Source organism: Seriola aureovittata, chromosome 2 (assembly GCF_021018895.1).
Source record: "Seriola aureovittata isolate HTS-2021-v1 ecotype China chromosome 2, ASM2101889v1, whole genome shotgun sequence".
In the NCBI taxonomy this organism is placed as follows: Eukaryota; Metazoa; Chordata; class Actinopteri; order Carangiformes; family Carangidae; genus Seriola; species Seriola aureovittata.
Genome location: NC_079365.1, coordinates 20825707 through 20843440, shown reverse-complemented (window position 1 = coordinate 20843440; position 17734 = coordinate 20825707). Strand labels below are relative to the sequence as shown.

The window sequence follows — 17734 nt, the reverse complement described above, 5'->3', positions numbered from 1 at the left end:
AGGCATACAGACAGAGAAGAGGACAATGGTGCTGAAAACACATGATCCAGAATGCATTAACCTCATCTTCGTGGCCTGGCTTTGCTATTGTGCCTGAGCAATACTGAGTACAGGCCAGCTGGCTCTAGTCCCAGTCCTTCAGTCCTCTTCACTGAAGAGCGAAGTGGATCAGTGCCAGAAAAAAAGCATGCAGACACATACTGACCATTCTGCTCAATACATAAATGGAGGGATGCTGAAGGAAGGCACTGAGGAACAGTCGGGAGCGCAGACGATAAAGCAGGAAAATGAATCGATGCCAGGCGTTGCTTAGACACTGACCACTCGATGGAAAAGGGGCGCATTTGCAGCGATGAAAGAAAGAAGGCATGCAAATGAAGGGTGGATGTTAGGCCTCAAAACGGGCCTGCGCTGGGAGGAGGCCACAGCTATTGACCATCCTGCCAGTTTGTCAGAAGACGGATAGAAGAGACACACAAAAAGAACAAATGGATGGAGGAATGGCTCAGGAATGGGTCAGGACTTCTGCCCGGTTCCCAGGATCCGCTGGACTTAACAGGGCTTCATTGTCCTATTTGACCTGAATTTAAGAGGTCTAAGTAGGATGAGTGATGTCTGACTGGCCGACTGCAGATAAAAGTGTATTGAACGAGGGATTTACACTCAGAGATCGAAGTCACTTACTCACACTCAGACATGAGGCCGCATTTCAGGCCAACAACTACTGACACTTTGATATAAGGCTGTGTGATGTGGTTGCAATCATTGTCTCAATGAGAATTATTTTTAGCAACACTAGAGGCGTGTCTCTATTGGACAGATTGCCATGAAATTTTGTATGGATATTCATGTCCCTAGGATAATGGATTATTATGAAACCCTAACTTTTCATATAGCGCCACCATCAGGTAAAAATTTTAATTTATCCAATACTTTGGCATATGATGAAATACCTGCTAAACTAATGGCATTCCCATCACCTGCCGCACAGATAACACAAACAGTGGTTGGTAGCAAAGTCGCCACAAGTGTCTAAACAACCTAACCTTAAAAGTGACACTGTTACTTTTCCTTAACAGTTAAAACACAAGTGGCCATTACAGATTCATGATAAACTGTACTGTACTGAAATGTAGCATAATGGTAGCACAAGGAAAGAAGAGTTTTAAAGTCAAAGAACGTACTGCTAACATTAGCCGCCATAAAGCTACTGATCATACACCTGAGTGTGTTGACTTGAGGAAACACACAAACTGATAGGATTGTTTTGGTAAACCTGACTGACTGGTTTCCACAGTGCATCAACAGAGCTGCAACACTTCCTGCCTTCAAATGAAAATGAATGTCCCACCTGTACAGTGTCCCGCATAGACAACCAGCTGTCAGTGTGCGGGGTTCTCAGTAAAACATGTCCTCTTCCCTCTGCCTAAGTTCCTTAGCTACATGATGTAATACACAATCACCCGCAGTTCAAACACTAGGGTTTTATCATCTTTCCAATGACTAATTTTCCTTCAGAGTCTAAATCATTTTCAATGAGAGGAAGGGAGGGTGAGCCATGAGTAGTAACACTGCGTGTTTGCCGTAGCTGCACTTGGCAGTATTGTCAAAAGGATTCTGATGCATCTGTGACTAAGTGATTATGAAATCTCCACACTGACAACACAATGACCAAGTCACATTATTCATAGAGCATTAATGTGGAAGTTGCATCGACGTAGAAGTTATAAGTGGAAAAAGATGATGTCACTTTCTGGAGAAACTGACAGTCTGCCAGAGGGTGGACAAAATAATTGTACAATACAATGCAGTCCAATTCAGCATTACAAACTACAGCCTCAGATAATTACCATGGAGATTAAGTGATGCCTCACTGACACAGTCACAACTAAACATATGCTTCTTAAAGACTATTCTATCCACTTTTTATCCACTAACTGTTGTTTATGAGTGAGTACATTTTGTATTTGAAACGCCACAGAAGTCACAGGTGTTACTGAGAGTCATCCTGAAAGCTGAATGAACTGCTCAGTCTCCGAGCAAGAAACCACCACATTATCATGCAGCTAAATTCAGTGAAAAGTGAGAGTCTAGGTGACACACAGTAGCACGGTGGTTCCCGCACTTCTTGGTATGTGACCCCATAAACAGATGTCTATTTGTGACCGCACACCATCAGCTATATAACCTAAATACAGACTTGAGTTATGAGCAGTTCAAAAGAGTAGTTCTTTCTTCTTAGCTTGTTTGATTTGAAGGATTTTTTTAATGTCGAAGAGGTAAATGTATTTTTGATTTCATAAGGAAAACAAAACTTCTTTTATAATTTACTTTTAACTCCTTTACTTTTAGCCCAGTTTTAACTTGATGTGGAAATGTCCTCTGACTTGACGAGTGGCTGAATTGTGGTCCACTCCTATAAAATATGGGACTTTAACTTTCTGTAAGCTGTGTCTGGATATTTATATCCACATGACTTTCATTATTGTATAAAGTTATGAATTCTGACCTAAACTGTAAAATACCTCTGGGGAATTTTACCTTTTCCATTTCACTCTCTATGTGGGACTGTACCGTCTTCAGCTGCGAAGGAACTCAGGTGAACTTTTTCCCTTGTTGCTCTCTGTGGGAGGCAGAGGAGGTGCACATTTACATGTGATCAGATATTGAAATGTCACCTTTCAACTTTTACATTCAGTGCTGTGTTGTGTGGCCCATACTCCCCTCCCCTCCCCCAACAGGCAAATTAATGTTTCACTCTCAACTAATAAAATAATATGTCACCAAACTATAAACGTGAAAAGGAGGTTTAAAATTTATAGACATTTTAAAGCAACCTAAATGTTGTGGTGAAGCTGAGAAAAGGTCAGAGGCTCTGTTGCTGCGCTGACAGTCGACAGTTTTTTTTTTTTCATGGCTTCCTGCCAAAAACATCCCTCCCTCTTTCTTTATCTCACCTCCTACTCACTCCTCTCTCTGCTTGTCACTTTGTTGAGTGTGCATATATGTATTTTTGTCCTTTTCAAAAAGAGGTGAAACTGTCACTGGAAAGAATGACACTCTTACACTCCGAAAGCAGATCACATTCATCACATGATGAACCGCATAACCGCAGACTTGATTCAGCATACTGTGACATATAACAATGAAATATTTAAGGAACTATACTACAGTTTTCATATCAAAGCACATGTAGAATTAGATCTCGTATGTTGTGCTTTCTCACCACTTCCTTCTTAGGCTGGATATGTCCATCTTGTTTTTGGGCAGACATGCAAATTTACATGAGAGACATAAAGGTAGACAAGAGAAGGAGAAAACAGAATAGAAGGTTTCTCTAAAGCTTGATGCACTGCGTGTAGGTTACACTTTCATTTGAGGTGTGGTCTGCTACAATCCAGCATGTTAACAGTTACTGTTACTTATGGTTGAGCAGCTTTATCTCCACAGTACATAACATACACAGTACACAGATAGCCACCAACAATGTGTTAAGACAGGCATTAACACACAGGGCATAGACATACACTGCTGACAGTGAACAGAAACAATCAATAGTAAAAGACAAAGCAATAAAAAATCTAGTAAATACTGTAGGCACATAAATATTTTAAATAAAAAAAATAATTTTAATTTTCAGGTATTTAGCCAAAAACATACACCATCCATGTGATATTACTTTATATAACTAGTTCTCAATTGACTTCCAAAGAAATCATGTTACAATGTATATATTGATATTGTGATAAAAATGATATATGACATGGTAGTTTATCAATAGCACTTACCCCTATTATGTACTGTCTTTTGCTTTACCTCAAGCTGTGCCCTCAACTGAGTGTATTATGTTGTGTATATTTTTTATGGACTGTTTCTTGAATTTGCCTTGTAATCATTTTGTTGAAGTATTTGTTGCTTTGTGACCAAAAAAAAAGTTTGTAACATGACCCTCCCCGGTTGAATAGAGTTAATGAGTGAAATACTTTATCTTTCCACTCATCCAGACGATAAAGTCGGTAAAGTCCACAAAGAGTTCATACACTGGTAAGATCATCTGTTTCTACACCTGGAGTAATAGTCAAGACTCAGCCTGCTCCCTCTCTACCACCTGTGTTGCTTGAGAAGCCATGCAGGAAAAAAAAACAACATATCATTTTACACATTTTAACAGAATAACTGTATTTAACAAAATAGTACGAATGTTTGCTGCCTAGCTTTTAAAGCACGTGCACTGGGCCGATTACGTACACTGCCCCCGAGACATTTCATGGCATTACCCACAACACGGTTACACCTTTAAATACCCCCTCCCTTCACTTCAGGCTTCACTCTCAGCGCTCATTGGCTGCTGGTGATAATCGGTCAACAGCGGACCGGAGGGAGACAGGAGGGCACAGGACAGCATGTTTACAGCTACTTACTGTCTTATTAGCTGTTGCGAACGAGCCTCACGCTGTATTTGATTTAATCGGACACACGTAACTCGTCTGAAGGACGTCGACGAGAATGTTTCTGTGCCGCACAGGGAGGCTGTCTGCAGCGGCTCTGGATCACGCTTTCAAGTCGCCGGGCTCGTTTCTAGTGCAAGTCAAAGCAAACAGACTGAGGCACGTCACTCTGACATTACGCAAAGGCCACAAGTCTCTGTGGTGCCGGTCTCTCTGTGTCGATTCAACACTTGCGCACCTGGGGAAACAACAAGCGGACCCTCATCCTGTCCAGAACTGGGAGTCGTCGTCTGGTTTTGTATTCACGGACTGGGGACACTGGGACCGGGTGGCTACAATAGCGACGAATCTCTCCAAAAGCGTGCCGAGTGAGAGCAGTAATTTAGATATCATCAAGACGCCGTTCGTGCATGAAAAAAGGCGCTACAGCAGTAGGGGGGAGGCGGGGGGTAATGTTTTGTTTACAGGTAACTGGGGGGTTTCCAGTCGACGCTGCTCAACCAGGACCATGCACACCAGAGCTTCATCCACTGCTGCAGCCGCGAAGAAGAGCGACGCCGGCGAGGAGCAGACCACTGGCAGCAACAAAGGGGTAAATTAAACTGTTCAGCTCAAGTGTTTGTCTAACCTTCAATGGCCAGTTAATAAGAGCACACAAGTCCGTGTGTGTGTGTGTGTGTGTGTGTCCACACAGCAGCAGGGTTCAACTGGTGGTGAACACGCCGTCTTGTTTCATGTGGCTCCAGGGTTGAAAACAAAACCATGAAATATGCAAAAAGCTGCCTGCCTGGCCGGCTCTCTTTAGTAACAGCCATCATACGAGCAGCCAGGCTTGTTATACAACAGCGCATGACTCGCTCAGTTATGTGGGCTGTCTGTTGCAGGAATTCACAGCAGCCTATGCATTATTGAACTGCACTCACAACTTCTGAACTAGCAGGAGAGGTGCCCTTTACAGAGCTCATACAGCACTTGCTCACTCACACACACACACACACACACACACACACACACACACCTGGACTTTAGTATGTGCTTCTGTGGGGGTGAGTCAGCAGCAGATACAGATGAACTTGACCTGCAGGGAGCATTTCTCAGAAGGCACAACAACCCCCAAACATTCTTCTGTATTCGCCTCCAATGTGTGAGGCTTACTCTGAATTACATAATTATCATCTTAGATAATTACACAGTACTAAGAGTCTACAGCCATGCTAGCAGCTTGGTGAGGCCGTAATTAGGCTTTGAGCTAAATGCTAAAATTAGCATGCTAGCATGCTCACAGCGATAATGCTAACATAGTCTACTGATGTTTAGCAGGTATAATGTTCATGCTCACCATCTCAAAATTAAAACTTACTGACCCAGTAGTGTTTAAGGTCAGACAGTGACCAAAGTTATCATCTGGCCCCCATACATACCTGTACCAAATTTTATGGTCAGCCAATAGCTGTCGGGATATTTCACTCTCCACCAAGGTGTTTGACTGACTCATCACCAACATTGCAAGCAAAAGAACCTCTTTTTTAAGCCTAGACAGATGTCTTGACCGATATTAGCTTATTATGGGTTTATTGGTATTGATGTATATGTTGCCTAATGCAAATAGTAAAAAAATTGCAGCACACAAATGCTTAATATAAGTAGAAGCACCTATGCATCACCATGCTCTATGTCCAGTGTTGTCCAGCTGTAACGTTACTTAGCCTAGCTGCCAACAGAGAAAAGCAGGCACGCAAGAATGGGAACAGGTGAGCATCATGTAGTGGCCCCTGGGTAATGCAGTTTATTTAGGGCTATTATGAATCGACCGGAGAACCTGATATGGAGAAGGCAGAAAAGAGCACCTGCAGCTTGCAAGAAGTCTGTGGCTCTAATTCTGTTGATGCCGCAGATATGAAAAGAATAAGCACAAAGAGGAGTCGGTCATGCGTCTGGTCGATACTCACTTCTCATGTAAATATCAATTTAAATCCTGACTGCAAACATGGAGCTAAAGCAATATGAGCGGATAAGCTCGATTCAGGTTGATCGTCCCTTAATTAGACAATTAATCGGACAACTCTGGTGCAAGATTGACTTTCTCTTCTGTAAAGCTTCTGCTTGAGGCTCTGACAGGGGAGATTTGACACTTTACAGTTTCCTTTCTGTTCAGTCTGAGTGCACGTGAGTGTGTCTTTGTCAGTGTTTGTGTGCCACTGTGACTCCGCATGTCTGCATGTGTTTTCCATGCCTCTGAAAAGCTGTTATCAGGCACAGCAGTACCACTGTTCCCCTCCTATACACCCTCCCTGGCACAACTCCCTTTGGCCGCTCGCTCACATGACCCTCCCATGCTGCTGCCTGCCTTTACTTTTAGCTCGGCCTGACTCGCCTCTGAAAGGCAAAGGCCTGCTCACTCGCCCACTCTGGCCTTTCTATTGTCCATTGTTGGCAGGCCTGTGAATACGTCACCAAGACTATGGCTTCATCCAGGCGGCTCGGACCAAATTTTAGCAAGACAAACTGCAACGAAGAGAAAAGATCATCTTGTTTTCCTCCTGTTCCCGTCTTCTTCTTCTCCATTGTCTCTGCTCTCTTGATTAATTGTCTGGCTCAGGCCCACAAGGGCAGACAGTCTGAAGCAAGCAGAAAGTCACTACAGCGAAAAAGGCAGAGAAGGACATGAGTGAAAGTTACTGTATCCCGGGCCAAATATCGCTCAAGTTAGTGAATAGACAGTGGGCCACATCTGCTTTTCAGAATCCCAGTTTTCAGAAACAACCTCTTTTCAACTGACTATATCACATTTGTAAACATCTCAAACACTATTACACCATGGGATGCATTTGATTTAAACTAGATACAAAAAAGAATTAAGAATAACTGTCCAACAAATATGCAATTATACACATTTGCTATATATTTTTCAATAAATCCCAAATCTTTGTTGTTCATACAAAACTCCTATGTTTTATAGATAAGTGGCATGCTCATAATGTAGTCTATATAAAGTCTATTATAATAAGAAATTGCCCGTTAAAGAGGTCACTGTAGACAGTATTCTTGTTACTTAATAAGTTGTCTCAGCTTTGGCAGCACAATGTCAATATAGTTTGTCTAAAAATAGGTTAATTCCATACAGGCCTGAGCTATTTCCTGTTTTCTCAGAGAAGGATTGCGTTTCCTCTTGGCAGAGGAGATATTGGAATAACATGGCTAAAAAAGAGACCACTGGACATGATGCCCTCCTGCCAGTTGATACTCAGCCCCTAATCAAAGAGAAAAAGTTGAACATTGGCAATAAAACTGAAACTGGAATTATTTTTCACTCCGTATGCTTAATCACATTTGAAACCCTGACTTAACCTGAAGGTGATCCATAAAAAATATTCTGTTGTAATTGCATTACCACAGCAGGATGATCAGTGGCAGACCTGCCACATGTGCACATGGCAACAGTTTCTAAAATGTTGAACCCATTTGCTTCAGGCTCTGTGATTGAAACCAGAATTTTGTCCTGAGCATCAACAGATTTGTGTCCACAGCAACAGGAATCATAAAGTGTGAAATATTGAAAGTATGGCTCTGAATGCTTGGTCAGATTCTTGGTCTTATCTACAAAGATTTTATATATATATATATATATATATATATATATATATATATATATATATATATATATATATATATATATATATATAATATATATATATATATATATATAATATATATATAATATATATATATATATATATATACATATATATATATATACACACACACACACACACACACACACACACACACACACACACACACACACACACACACACACACACACACGTCAGTCATTCAGATATTTCCTGATCCTAGTAACAACTTTAATTCCACAGTGAATCCCATAGAGTTACTGCCGGACTGCTCTCTGTCGGTTGAAATGTCCAAAAAAATGCTGTATCTCTGCGAGTATCAGTATTGAATTCGTTTTTTTTTTATCTTTAATAATTATCTTCATGAGGACCCTATTTACACTAACATCACACGCTAATAACCTGGGAATATGTAGTTGTGTGTAAACCTACAGTTTCACTGAGTAATTGTTGCACAAAGTCTCATGACAGTGACTAAATGAGAGAAGTCAATGTTGTAACACAGCAAGATAAGTTTCACAGAATTTCCTCATGTGACAATGATTTGAAGCCAAACGACTGTCAGATGTAAATGACAACACCAACAAGCTTTGTTGAGTCAATTCATTTTAATGTGCCCTAATATGAAACTGTATACTTCTGCATTTCAGAAAGTATGAAATGGTCAGTGTTAGTCCACCCTGCTACCTCAAAGTGATTTGGGATTTTGAACTTGCACAGGTCGTATTGCATTAAGCATGACTATGGCCTTAAGGTTGTAGCCAAATGGAGAATTAAGTTTGTTTACATTCTGTAAACATACTGTAGCTTTTCTCTTTTCATTTCCTGCCGTCTTTGCTGCTGTGAGTCGTGTCTGCGCCATCAGTAGCTTGGTTGTCTGCAGCGGTGGTCATGTTGTTTTGCCGTGTTGTAGTTCACTAATCAGATTTACTAGCAGCACATGCTGGAGTGAGCTGCTGCTCCCTGCTACATGTCGGACGGCTGGATTGTGTTTGGTGCTTGTTCATCTTGGAGAGTGGGCCGTTCGGAGGTCGCAAACACAGAGCAATGTGTGCTGGTGCACTTATGAGAGGCGCTTTGTGCGTTTAAGAGAGAGTGACTGACTTTGTGCATGAGTGTGGGCACGTGCGTGAGTGTATGGTTGTGAAAGGGTGAGTGATAATGTGAATCTCATAAACCACGCAGCAGCAGCACCCTGTGTTTAATCAGCTGACTCCACGGCACAATGAATAAGGGAAGGCCATAAATGTTCAGGTGTTGCTTGACCTACAGGAGTGACCTCAACTCTGAAACAGATGACACACAATCACAACAGTTTTTCTGAAAAGGAAGTTTGTTGTAGCTCATTTTTTAGGTTCTCAAATACAATCCTTCGTACATCAGAGCATCAGATAAAGGAAAGTCTGGCCTTGTTTCTTTAAAAAAAAAAACAAAAAAAAAAAACTGATTTATCAAGCGAGCACTTTAATTGCTCTCTGGTTCCGGCTATCTTTAGGTTTTGGACTGTTGAGTGGAAACTACCCTCACAATTTGAATTCAGTTCTTTTCTGCCATTTATATCCTCTGTAGTTTTTTTCTGAATGTACAGTCTGTCTTTCTTACCATCACGCTCTCTTCCTTTGCTTCTGTAGCAGCAGAGATTGATTCTTCCTCCCTTTATAATTTTGCTCTGCTCACTCGCTCCCTTTTTTTTTTTTTTATCTCTTTGTCCAGGATGAGCTGAATTTAAAGGACGCTTCTACTACCTCCTCATCTACTGAAAAGGCCCCAGGGGAGGCCGAGCCAGAGGGAGGGAAACCCAGCAAGACCCAGCAGCTAAAGAAAGTCTTCAAGGAGTATGGAGCAGTGGGAGTTTCCTTTCACATCTGCATCTCCCTCATGTCTCTTGGAATGTTCTACCTCCTTATATCCAGGTAACAATACAGACGATTATCGCTTGTTCTACTGGTGGGGGATTAGGAGGCTGTATGCATTAGGTTCAGTTGGGTAACACAGCTGGATTGATCCCATTTTTATTCTGTTTCTATTTCCATTTTCTTATTCAAAATTGAAATTAGGGAAGTCTTTCAATCTTAGATTAATACTTACTTTTATAGTACTTAAGGCATTTATATCCTAATATCTTTCACATCCTTAAATTGTGTTTAACTCTGTTAAAAATGTAGAAATGTATTTTGGGAAATGTAGGAAATCACTAACTAAAATAAAAGTCAACGTGGCTTGTTGAAGGAAAGGCCACAACATTAAAAAAAATAACTGGAATCCATCAAACATCACTTACTGATATTATCCAGCAGTGTGAGAGCATCGGAGTTCCTTTAAACCTGAAGATGTGCACAGGAAATTACTGACCCATTGGCAGCTTTTACACTGAGGAATGCTAAATGTGTGCTGTAAACTGGCAGCAAATGGGACCTGTTATATGCTCTTGAAACTTTCCACTCAGTCAGCCATATTGTACCCACCCTGCTGTTGTTGATATAGCACTGCTAGGCTGCATTAGACCGGGACACTAAAATCATGTGGTGGGCTTGAATAAAACATGAGGTCATTTTCTCTTCTTGCAGCCGTGTTTTAGTTTTGTAACTTTACATCTAGATGTGCAGAATTGAAAATCTTTGACTCTGTATTTACCCATAGTTTAGGCAAAATAATCAGACTAGACAAATTTCAGGGCCTTGTCCATGCCAGGGCCTTAAATACCAAAGAGACTTGGCAGAGATTATCTGACAGCTTGGAGATTTCCTCCTATAGCTGATAATGACCCATGATCTGAAAAGTGACTCTGTAGCCAGCAGCCATTGAGTATTATCACTGTGTGGCCACAGAGCCCAGGCATGTGGCCTGCTAATACAGTGCTGTGCGCTGGGTAAACAGTTTTCAGGGTGCAGATGGATCCTTATATTTAGCTGACTAAAGTCTGTTGGGTGCAACAGAGCTGTTAATGTGTGAGAGAGAGAGAGGCTGTATTGACTGATGTCATGTTTTCACATTCTTTCCATATATATTTCCCTGAATAGTTCAGATGAAAATGCCACAACTGTAGAAAGCTGTCTCACAAAGGCTGCGTTACGTGTGGCTTGTTAAACCCTCTTTGATTTGTTGAATTTCATGCCCTTCAACATGCAGTGGGTTCTTATGCTAATGTCATCAGTTTAAGTGGGTCAAAAGGCTGTAAAATAAACTATTATGAAACATTATTTTTGTACACAGCTCCCTCTGGTGGAGATACAGGTGAATGGCACTTTTAACTACCAAAGAGAGGAACTCATTATTTAATAATTTAAAATCCTTGAGGATGCATTTTGAGCATTGAAGAATCTGCAAGTTTAAATGTCAATATTTTTACTACTACTACTATTTTTAATACTTGTTTTGATTTTGAGTTTGTGGTGTGTTGTAATTCAGACAATAGAATATAGAAAGTGACACTATCATTGATTCTGGTGTGATATATGGTAAATGGACTGCACTTATATAGCATTTTTCTAGTCTTATGAACCAATGAAAAGGCTTTACAATGGAAGCCACATTCACACACACATTCATAAAATATTTTCCTAACACTTTTCTACTATACAAACACATTCACACACCGATAATATGTCGGGGAGTATTTGGCCCAAGGACACTTCGGCAGGAGGAGCCGGGTATCCACTGACCTCCCGATGAATGGACGACCCACTCTACCTCCTGAGCCACAGCTGCCCGCTATCTATTTATCTATCAATGCAGGAAGTCAGGATTATTTCTGACTGATAACTGACGGGTGGAGTTCAGTTGAATATAGTCACTGATACCAGACATATAGTTAACACACTCTCTATAGTGGGCTGCTGCCACTCTTTTATTAAAGCGGAAGAAGAAAATGCGAGTGAATGCCTAATATATGAATTTTACACACTTCTAACCAGTTTTCTGTGTCATTTGTCTCCCCAGTGGGATTGATATGGCGGCCGTGCTGTGCAAAGTGGGCTTCAGCGAGGCAGTTGTTCGCTCTAAAATGGCAGCAGGGACCAGCACGTTCGTCCTGGCCTACGCCATCCACAAGCTCTTCGCTCCGCTACGCATCAGCATCACTCTGGTGTCCGTGCCTCTCATCGTGCGCTACTTCAGAAAGACTGGTCTCTTTAAACCACCCACACCTGCACCCTGATGACCCTCCTTTGCTCCTCTGCTGCCTCGTTAAGCAACAAACATCCAGACTGTTAATGGTCATAATTAAAATGCCTGTATATATTATTATGCCTTCTGTATATATAATTTGCCTTCAGCTACAAACGCCTCATCTTTTCACATTTGCATTTGTGAATGCAGGTTAAATGTTTCCTACATTAGTTCCTGTTGTGACAGAATCAGAAGTGTTAAATAGTGTTTCTGTATGATTAAAAAAAGGAATAAGTAACGGCCCACCAAACACCAGTGTATTTGGAGTTGGGTCTTAATGTGCATTTCAAAAAAGCAGAAACAAAAATAGCAGAAAAGCTCATATATTTATAAACAATCAGAAGTATGGTCAGGGATTTTAAGTTTCAGTCCTAAGCTCTTTCAGTAGGCAGGTTTTTCTCTCGGTGCTGTGAAGGTTCCCCACAGGGACAAGTGGAAAAAGCTGATCTCTCCTCCACTGTTCCCTGATAGCTGACTAGGCCATGTTCTGGTGTTAATGTGAATCAGCAGAATAATTCAGGTTCTCTCTGTCTCCTACCTCTCTCTATCCCTTTCTCTCTCCTTACTTAGCTCAGACCCTCCCTCTCCTCTCCCGTATACTTTTATTTTCTGCTGTTGTTTTGCTTCTCTGCTATTTTTCTTCTCCTTCTGTCTCTTTGCTGTTGTTCCTCTCCTCCCATTTTCTCTTCCTTCTCTCCCTCTTGTTGTCTAATTTAGCAAATGCCACTGCCCAAGCATTAATTGCAAGCACATTAATCTCAGAGTGAAGCTGATTGTAGTTAATTGCAAGCTTTGGATGAAGAATGTTGGGTTTTCGAGGGTTCTTTCCTGATTGGATTTTATTTAATTATTAAAAGGGAAGTTCTATTTTATATTTGGTGTCTTTTTGTCATGAAATGCCACCGTCACACAATAAGTCATATAGGTAAAGCTGCTCTAGATGGATCAGATAACTGTAATGTGAAAGTGGTCGCTCGCAGTGCTGAACCCACAGAGAATTAACACCTGATTGCGGTTCGCCTCAGATCCACACTTTCAGTTCAGTGTTTTGGTTTTACTGTTTTGATTTGCACACTCGACACACAGTTGTTTTCAATGATTAGCTTTAAAAATCCCTCTGTTCACTACATGGCTAGCACCAAACGGCAGATACGCAAAGTGATGATGATGATGAACACTGGAGTATTCAACTGCTCAGGAGCTTCAAGGAGAGAAAAACAGCTAGCAGAGTCAATATTGGCCAGAAACACGACTAATTAAATACTGATGGCTCTGTCTATAAGGGAATGGTTATGTTAAAACCATCCGATACCATCCATACCTGCAATAACTGATATTATTTTTTTGTGTAGTTTTAAAAAGAAGCAAACTGGTCTGCTATAAGTTTTGAAATTTATTTTTGATATGTATAATTGTTTGTTTCTAATGCAGAGGAACCGGTTTCATTTTATTTGGATATTGTAGATTATCTGCAAGGAAACACATGTAGAATATTTTTTGGTGGTTTTTAATTGCAATTATTATATTATTGTGATAATTTTTAACCAAATACATGGAGAGGAATGTGTGAAGAGAGGATACAGGCCACATGTTTGGTTGCACTTCCTCTTTCCTACCACACTGAGGAGCTCCTGAACTACATATTCAGTGCCGTTTCTCCTCCTACCCTCCGATACAAGTACATCCCACACTTCTCATCTCTCATAAGATTGAACATTTTGGTGCCCTTAATGTCTTGAAGATAGATTCCAGCTTTATATCACAAGAAGGAGCTTCACTCCTCATGCGTCACACAGATATGATACAATAAAATGCTTGACAGATCCGTGTCTACAAAGCAATGATAAAAATCACTGTGCATATTTTGTGAAATCAGAAAATTGTACAGACTCTGGATAATACTTAAACAGAAAAAAAACTTATTTGATTAAGGCCTTCAATACAGAGCTGTCGTGATGGTGTATTATATGTTTCATAAGCGGTTGGGTCATCACACGCTGACCAGAATTCATTATTCCAAGCTCTGTTTTATCACAGCATGTCTGGTGCCATCTGGTTGATGGGTCAGCCAGCACAGCGAGCAAGCCTCAGCTGCTGCTGTGTCCCTGAAAATCTGCAGTGTATTGAATGGTAGCTGCCTTGAACAAGACCTGATCTCTTCTCTCTCTCTGTGTGTGTCTGTGTGTGTGTGTTTCTTGGCCTGGTAAATAATTCAACCAGGAGAGGTGTGAACTAAGAGAAAACTAGGAGTGCATGGTGGTCTGTGCCAGATATCAACCCCGGTTTTTCAGGAATAGGAGCTTTGGCAGCACTGTGATACAAACAGATCCCCCTCTCCCTCTCACTCACACACACACACACACACACACACAAAACACACACACACACAAAACACACACAGATCCACATATACACAGAGGAAGGAGGAGAAGCCTGGGCCTCATTAGCAATGATGAGGACAGGGAGCTGCCATCGCCTCTCCATCCCCTGCATGTCCCCCATGGCTAGGAACAAATTGGTGACAGCGCTCCTAGCCGCTCTGTCGGGCTACCTGCGATGCACTGGGCTCTGTCAGGCTCCCCTCCTTCCACACTGCTGTGCATATGCGTATTAAAGTGTGTGTGTGTGTGTGTGCGTGTGGGGAGAAAGGTAGACACACATGAGACAAAGAAGAGAGAGGGCAGAGCAGCTCCTTGGTTACGTTCTCCGTCACCTTTTGCTCGGCCCAGAACTGAGCCGCGATGCGTGTGAACACTTAATCTGCTTGGCCTTGGAGTTTGATGACCCCCCCCCCCTCCCCACCCCATGGTGGGTTCAAGGGGGTTCAAATCCCTGCCTCAGCTCCTGACTTGTGCCCGCTTCACCTTTTATTAAAGTCAGATACACAGTCGGCGTCACCACTGTCGGAACGGCACACAGAGTGAATCCATTATGAGTGTATATACAGACACGGGCTGCATTTCTGACACAAGACTTGGAAGGCATGTGTGTATAGTAGCTGCAAAGTGCTGATGCAAGCAGGGATATATATATATATATATATATATATATATATATATATATATATATAAACATATGGCAACACCACATAACCTCTCTCTCTCTCTCTCTCACACTCACCCCACCTTCTCTTATTTAATTTCTTCATTCTTATTATTTCTTACCATTTCCTCTCCATTCTTTTCCACGCCTGCTCATTATCTCGCCTTATTACCTTTCTCCAACTGTCTCCCCATCTCCTGACCTGCTCAGTAAACTTGTTAACCCACCGGAGTGTCAGTGACTAGACGGAGAGGCACCTCTGCCGTCAACCTCGCAGCTTCAAAGGCACCCTGTGAATTTCTTTACACAAACGGCTGGCATGAAGTTTGAAGGTATACGCAAGCATACACAAACACACTTATTCTCTCTCTCCCTCTTTCTCCCTCTATCACCTGCTTTCTACCCATCATCTTCTTCGTTTTTTCTCTTTTTTTTTTGCTATAACCCCCTTTTCTTCATATTTTTTGGCCACTCTGCTCTTTTTCTCCCCCTCCACTCACTCTTCGCTGGAGCATCTTTTTCTTTAGCTCTCTTTTCCTCCCCCCTTCTCTCGTCTCCCTGTCTCTGAGTTAAGTTTAGCAGATGCACCTGATGGCAGCATCATCCTGGAGCACCTGTCAGCTGTCTGCCTTCATCACGGCTCCTCTCCTGCCACGGGGGCCACGGGGAAGTAAACCTGGAGACAGTCGCTACTATCAACAGCTGCATCTTATTATTTTAAACACCGGTGCCAGTCAATTTCCACCAGAGATGCGTGCATTTATTTATTTTATTTTTTGTGTGTGTATGTGTGTGTATGTGTGTGTGTGTGTGTCTGTGTGTGTGTGTGCACACGCTGCCGCCTCCTCCTTCTCATTGCTCCTCAGGATTCAGACGCTCAGCTGTTAAATGTGAGCAATTATAACTGAGCAGAGAGGGAGACGGAGAGACAGAGAGTTTACCTAGCCTGTAACAGAGAAGAGGAGGAAGAGGAGGAGGCAGCAGCAGATATAAGTTGTCAAAGTGTTTTTGGCAGTTGTGGAATGTTTTTGACTCTCCCTTACCGTAACTTAGCTGAATGTCTGTCACTTGTCTAAAAGGGCAGCTGGGTTATTCGGTTTGCGCTTTCATATTAATGCAACACTTCAAAATACTTGATGCAGTTTATCCCAACATATGATGAGACTGATGATTCTTCATCTTTTCTCAGGCCACTGATGCCGCAGCTTCCCTCTTCAAACAAGCTGTCTTCAGTGGATTTGCAATAATGTTTTTAAAAAGTAGAGACATACTGGGCATGAAATATTGATTTGGCTGAAGGGCTAATGCGATTTATTTCCACAAAAGATTTTCTAGTGAAGATTTACTCACACTAAACAGAAAACACATCCAGTATTAGATGCCAGCCTGAATGCAAAATGAAATACAACCAGATCTCTTACATCCGGTGATTTCATGATTATGTTTCCATCCAGACCTGGTAGTGTACATTCCTAATGTCCTGCAGTAGCATCACATATAAAAAGGTGCTAGTTATCATATATCTCATTTGTTTACTTGCATTATAAATGATCATCATCCAAATACAGCCTTGTTTTGCAACGCTGTGCCTTCTCCTTTATCTCCCTCTGTCTTCTTACATACTGTATACACACACATGCACACGCACACACGCACATACACACACACACACACACACACACGACACTGAGATTTCGCAAAAGGGATGCCAAGCCAGGCAATAGTGTTTCCAACTCGTTCCGCCACTAGACTCTCTTGATAACAACGAGGATGCGCTTAATAAGGATGAAGTATGTTGTATTGTTGGTGGAAAGCACCATCCTGTACTATTCCCCTCGTTTCCGCTCCACTCATCACTAGAGTACGAAAGCGAAACACACTAAAAACAGTGATTCTTATTGAGGAGAACTCAGATGTCTCTTTGTCAGGAAATGGCATTAGTTTACATTGCGTTGTTTTTGGGATGTTTAAGTGTAATTTTACAACCTGGTGCTCTGTCGCAGCTGAGTAGACAAACAAACAAATTTTGAGATTCACTTCATTACCTGAGCCACTTTTTTGGATGTCAAAACAAAACAACAATAATTTTTTTTTTTTTTATATAGTTGTACTTTGTGTGCGCACAAATATGGCAAGTATGTTAGGTCAAATTTGAATTAGAAAGTAGCTCTGCACGATCGAATGGAAGTGCAACCAACTGCAGTACAGGGTCACCACCTCTGTACATCTCAGAAATTACATTGGTGAATAAAACATTAAAATAATGGAGAGAAGCAAATGGCCAAAAATATTAATATTAAGTCCCAATTAAATGATCTTTTATATAGTTTCTTTCTTCTTTCTTTATGATCATATTTTCTTCTTCTTTAGATTATCCACATCAGGTTGGTTTATAATGTCTCGCAGTGGAAACAATCTGTGAACTTCAGATTACAACACAAAAAA

At 41.5% G+C, this 17734-nt stretch overlaps 1 protein-coding gene across 1 annotated transcript; it reads left to right on the top strand.

Moving 5' to 3' along the window:
• The first annotated feature begins 4347 nt into the window (after nucleotides 1–4347).
• On the top strand, nucleotides 4348–13119 carry fam210b (family with sequence similarity 210 member B). Its single transcript, XM_056363205.1, has 3 exons — nucleotides 4348–5040; nucleotides 9794–9993; nucleotides 12020–13119. The coding sequence occupies exons 1-3, from the start codon at nucleotides 4507–4509 to the stop codon at nucleotides 12234–12236; spliced, it is 951 nt and encodes a 316-aa protein (XP_056219180.1). The 5' UTR covers nucleotides 4348–4506; the 3' UTR covers nucleotides 12237–13119.
• Nucleotides 13120–17734: the final 4615 nt, after the last annotated feature.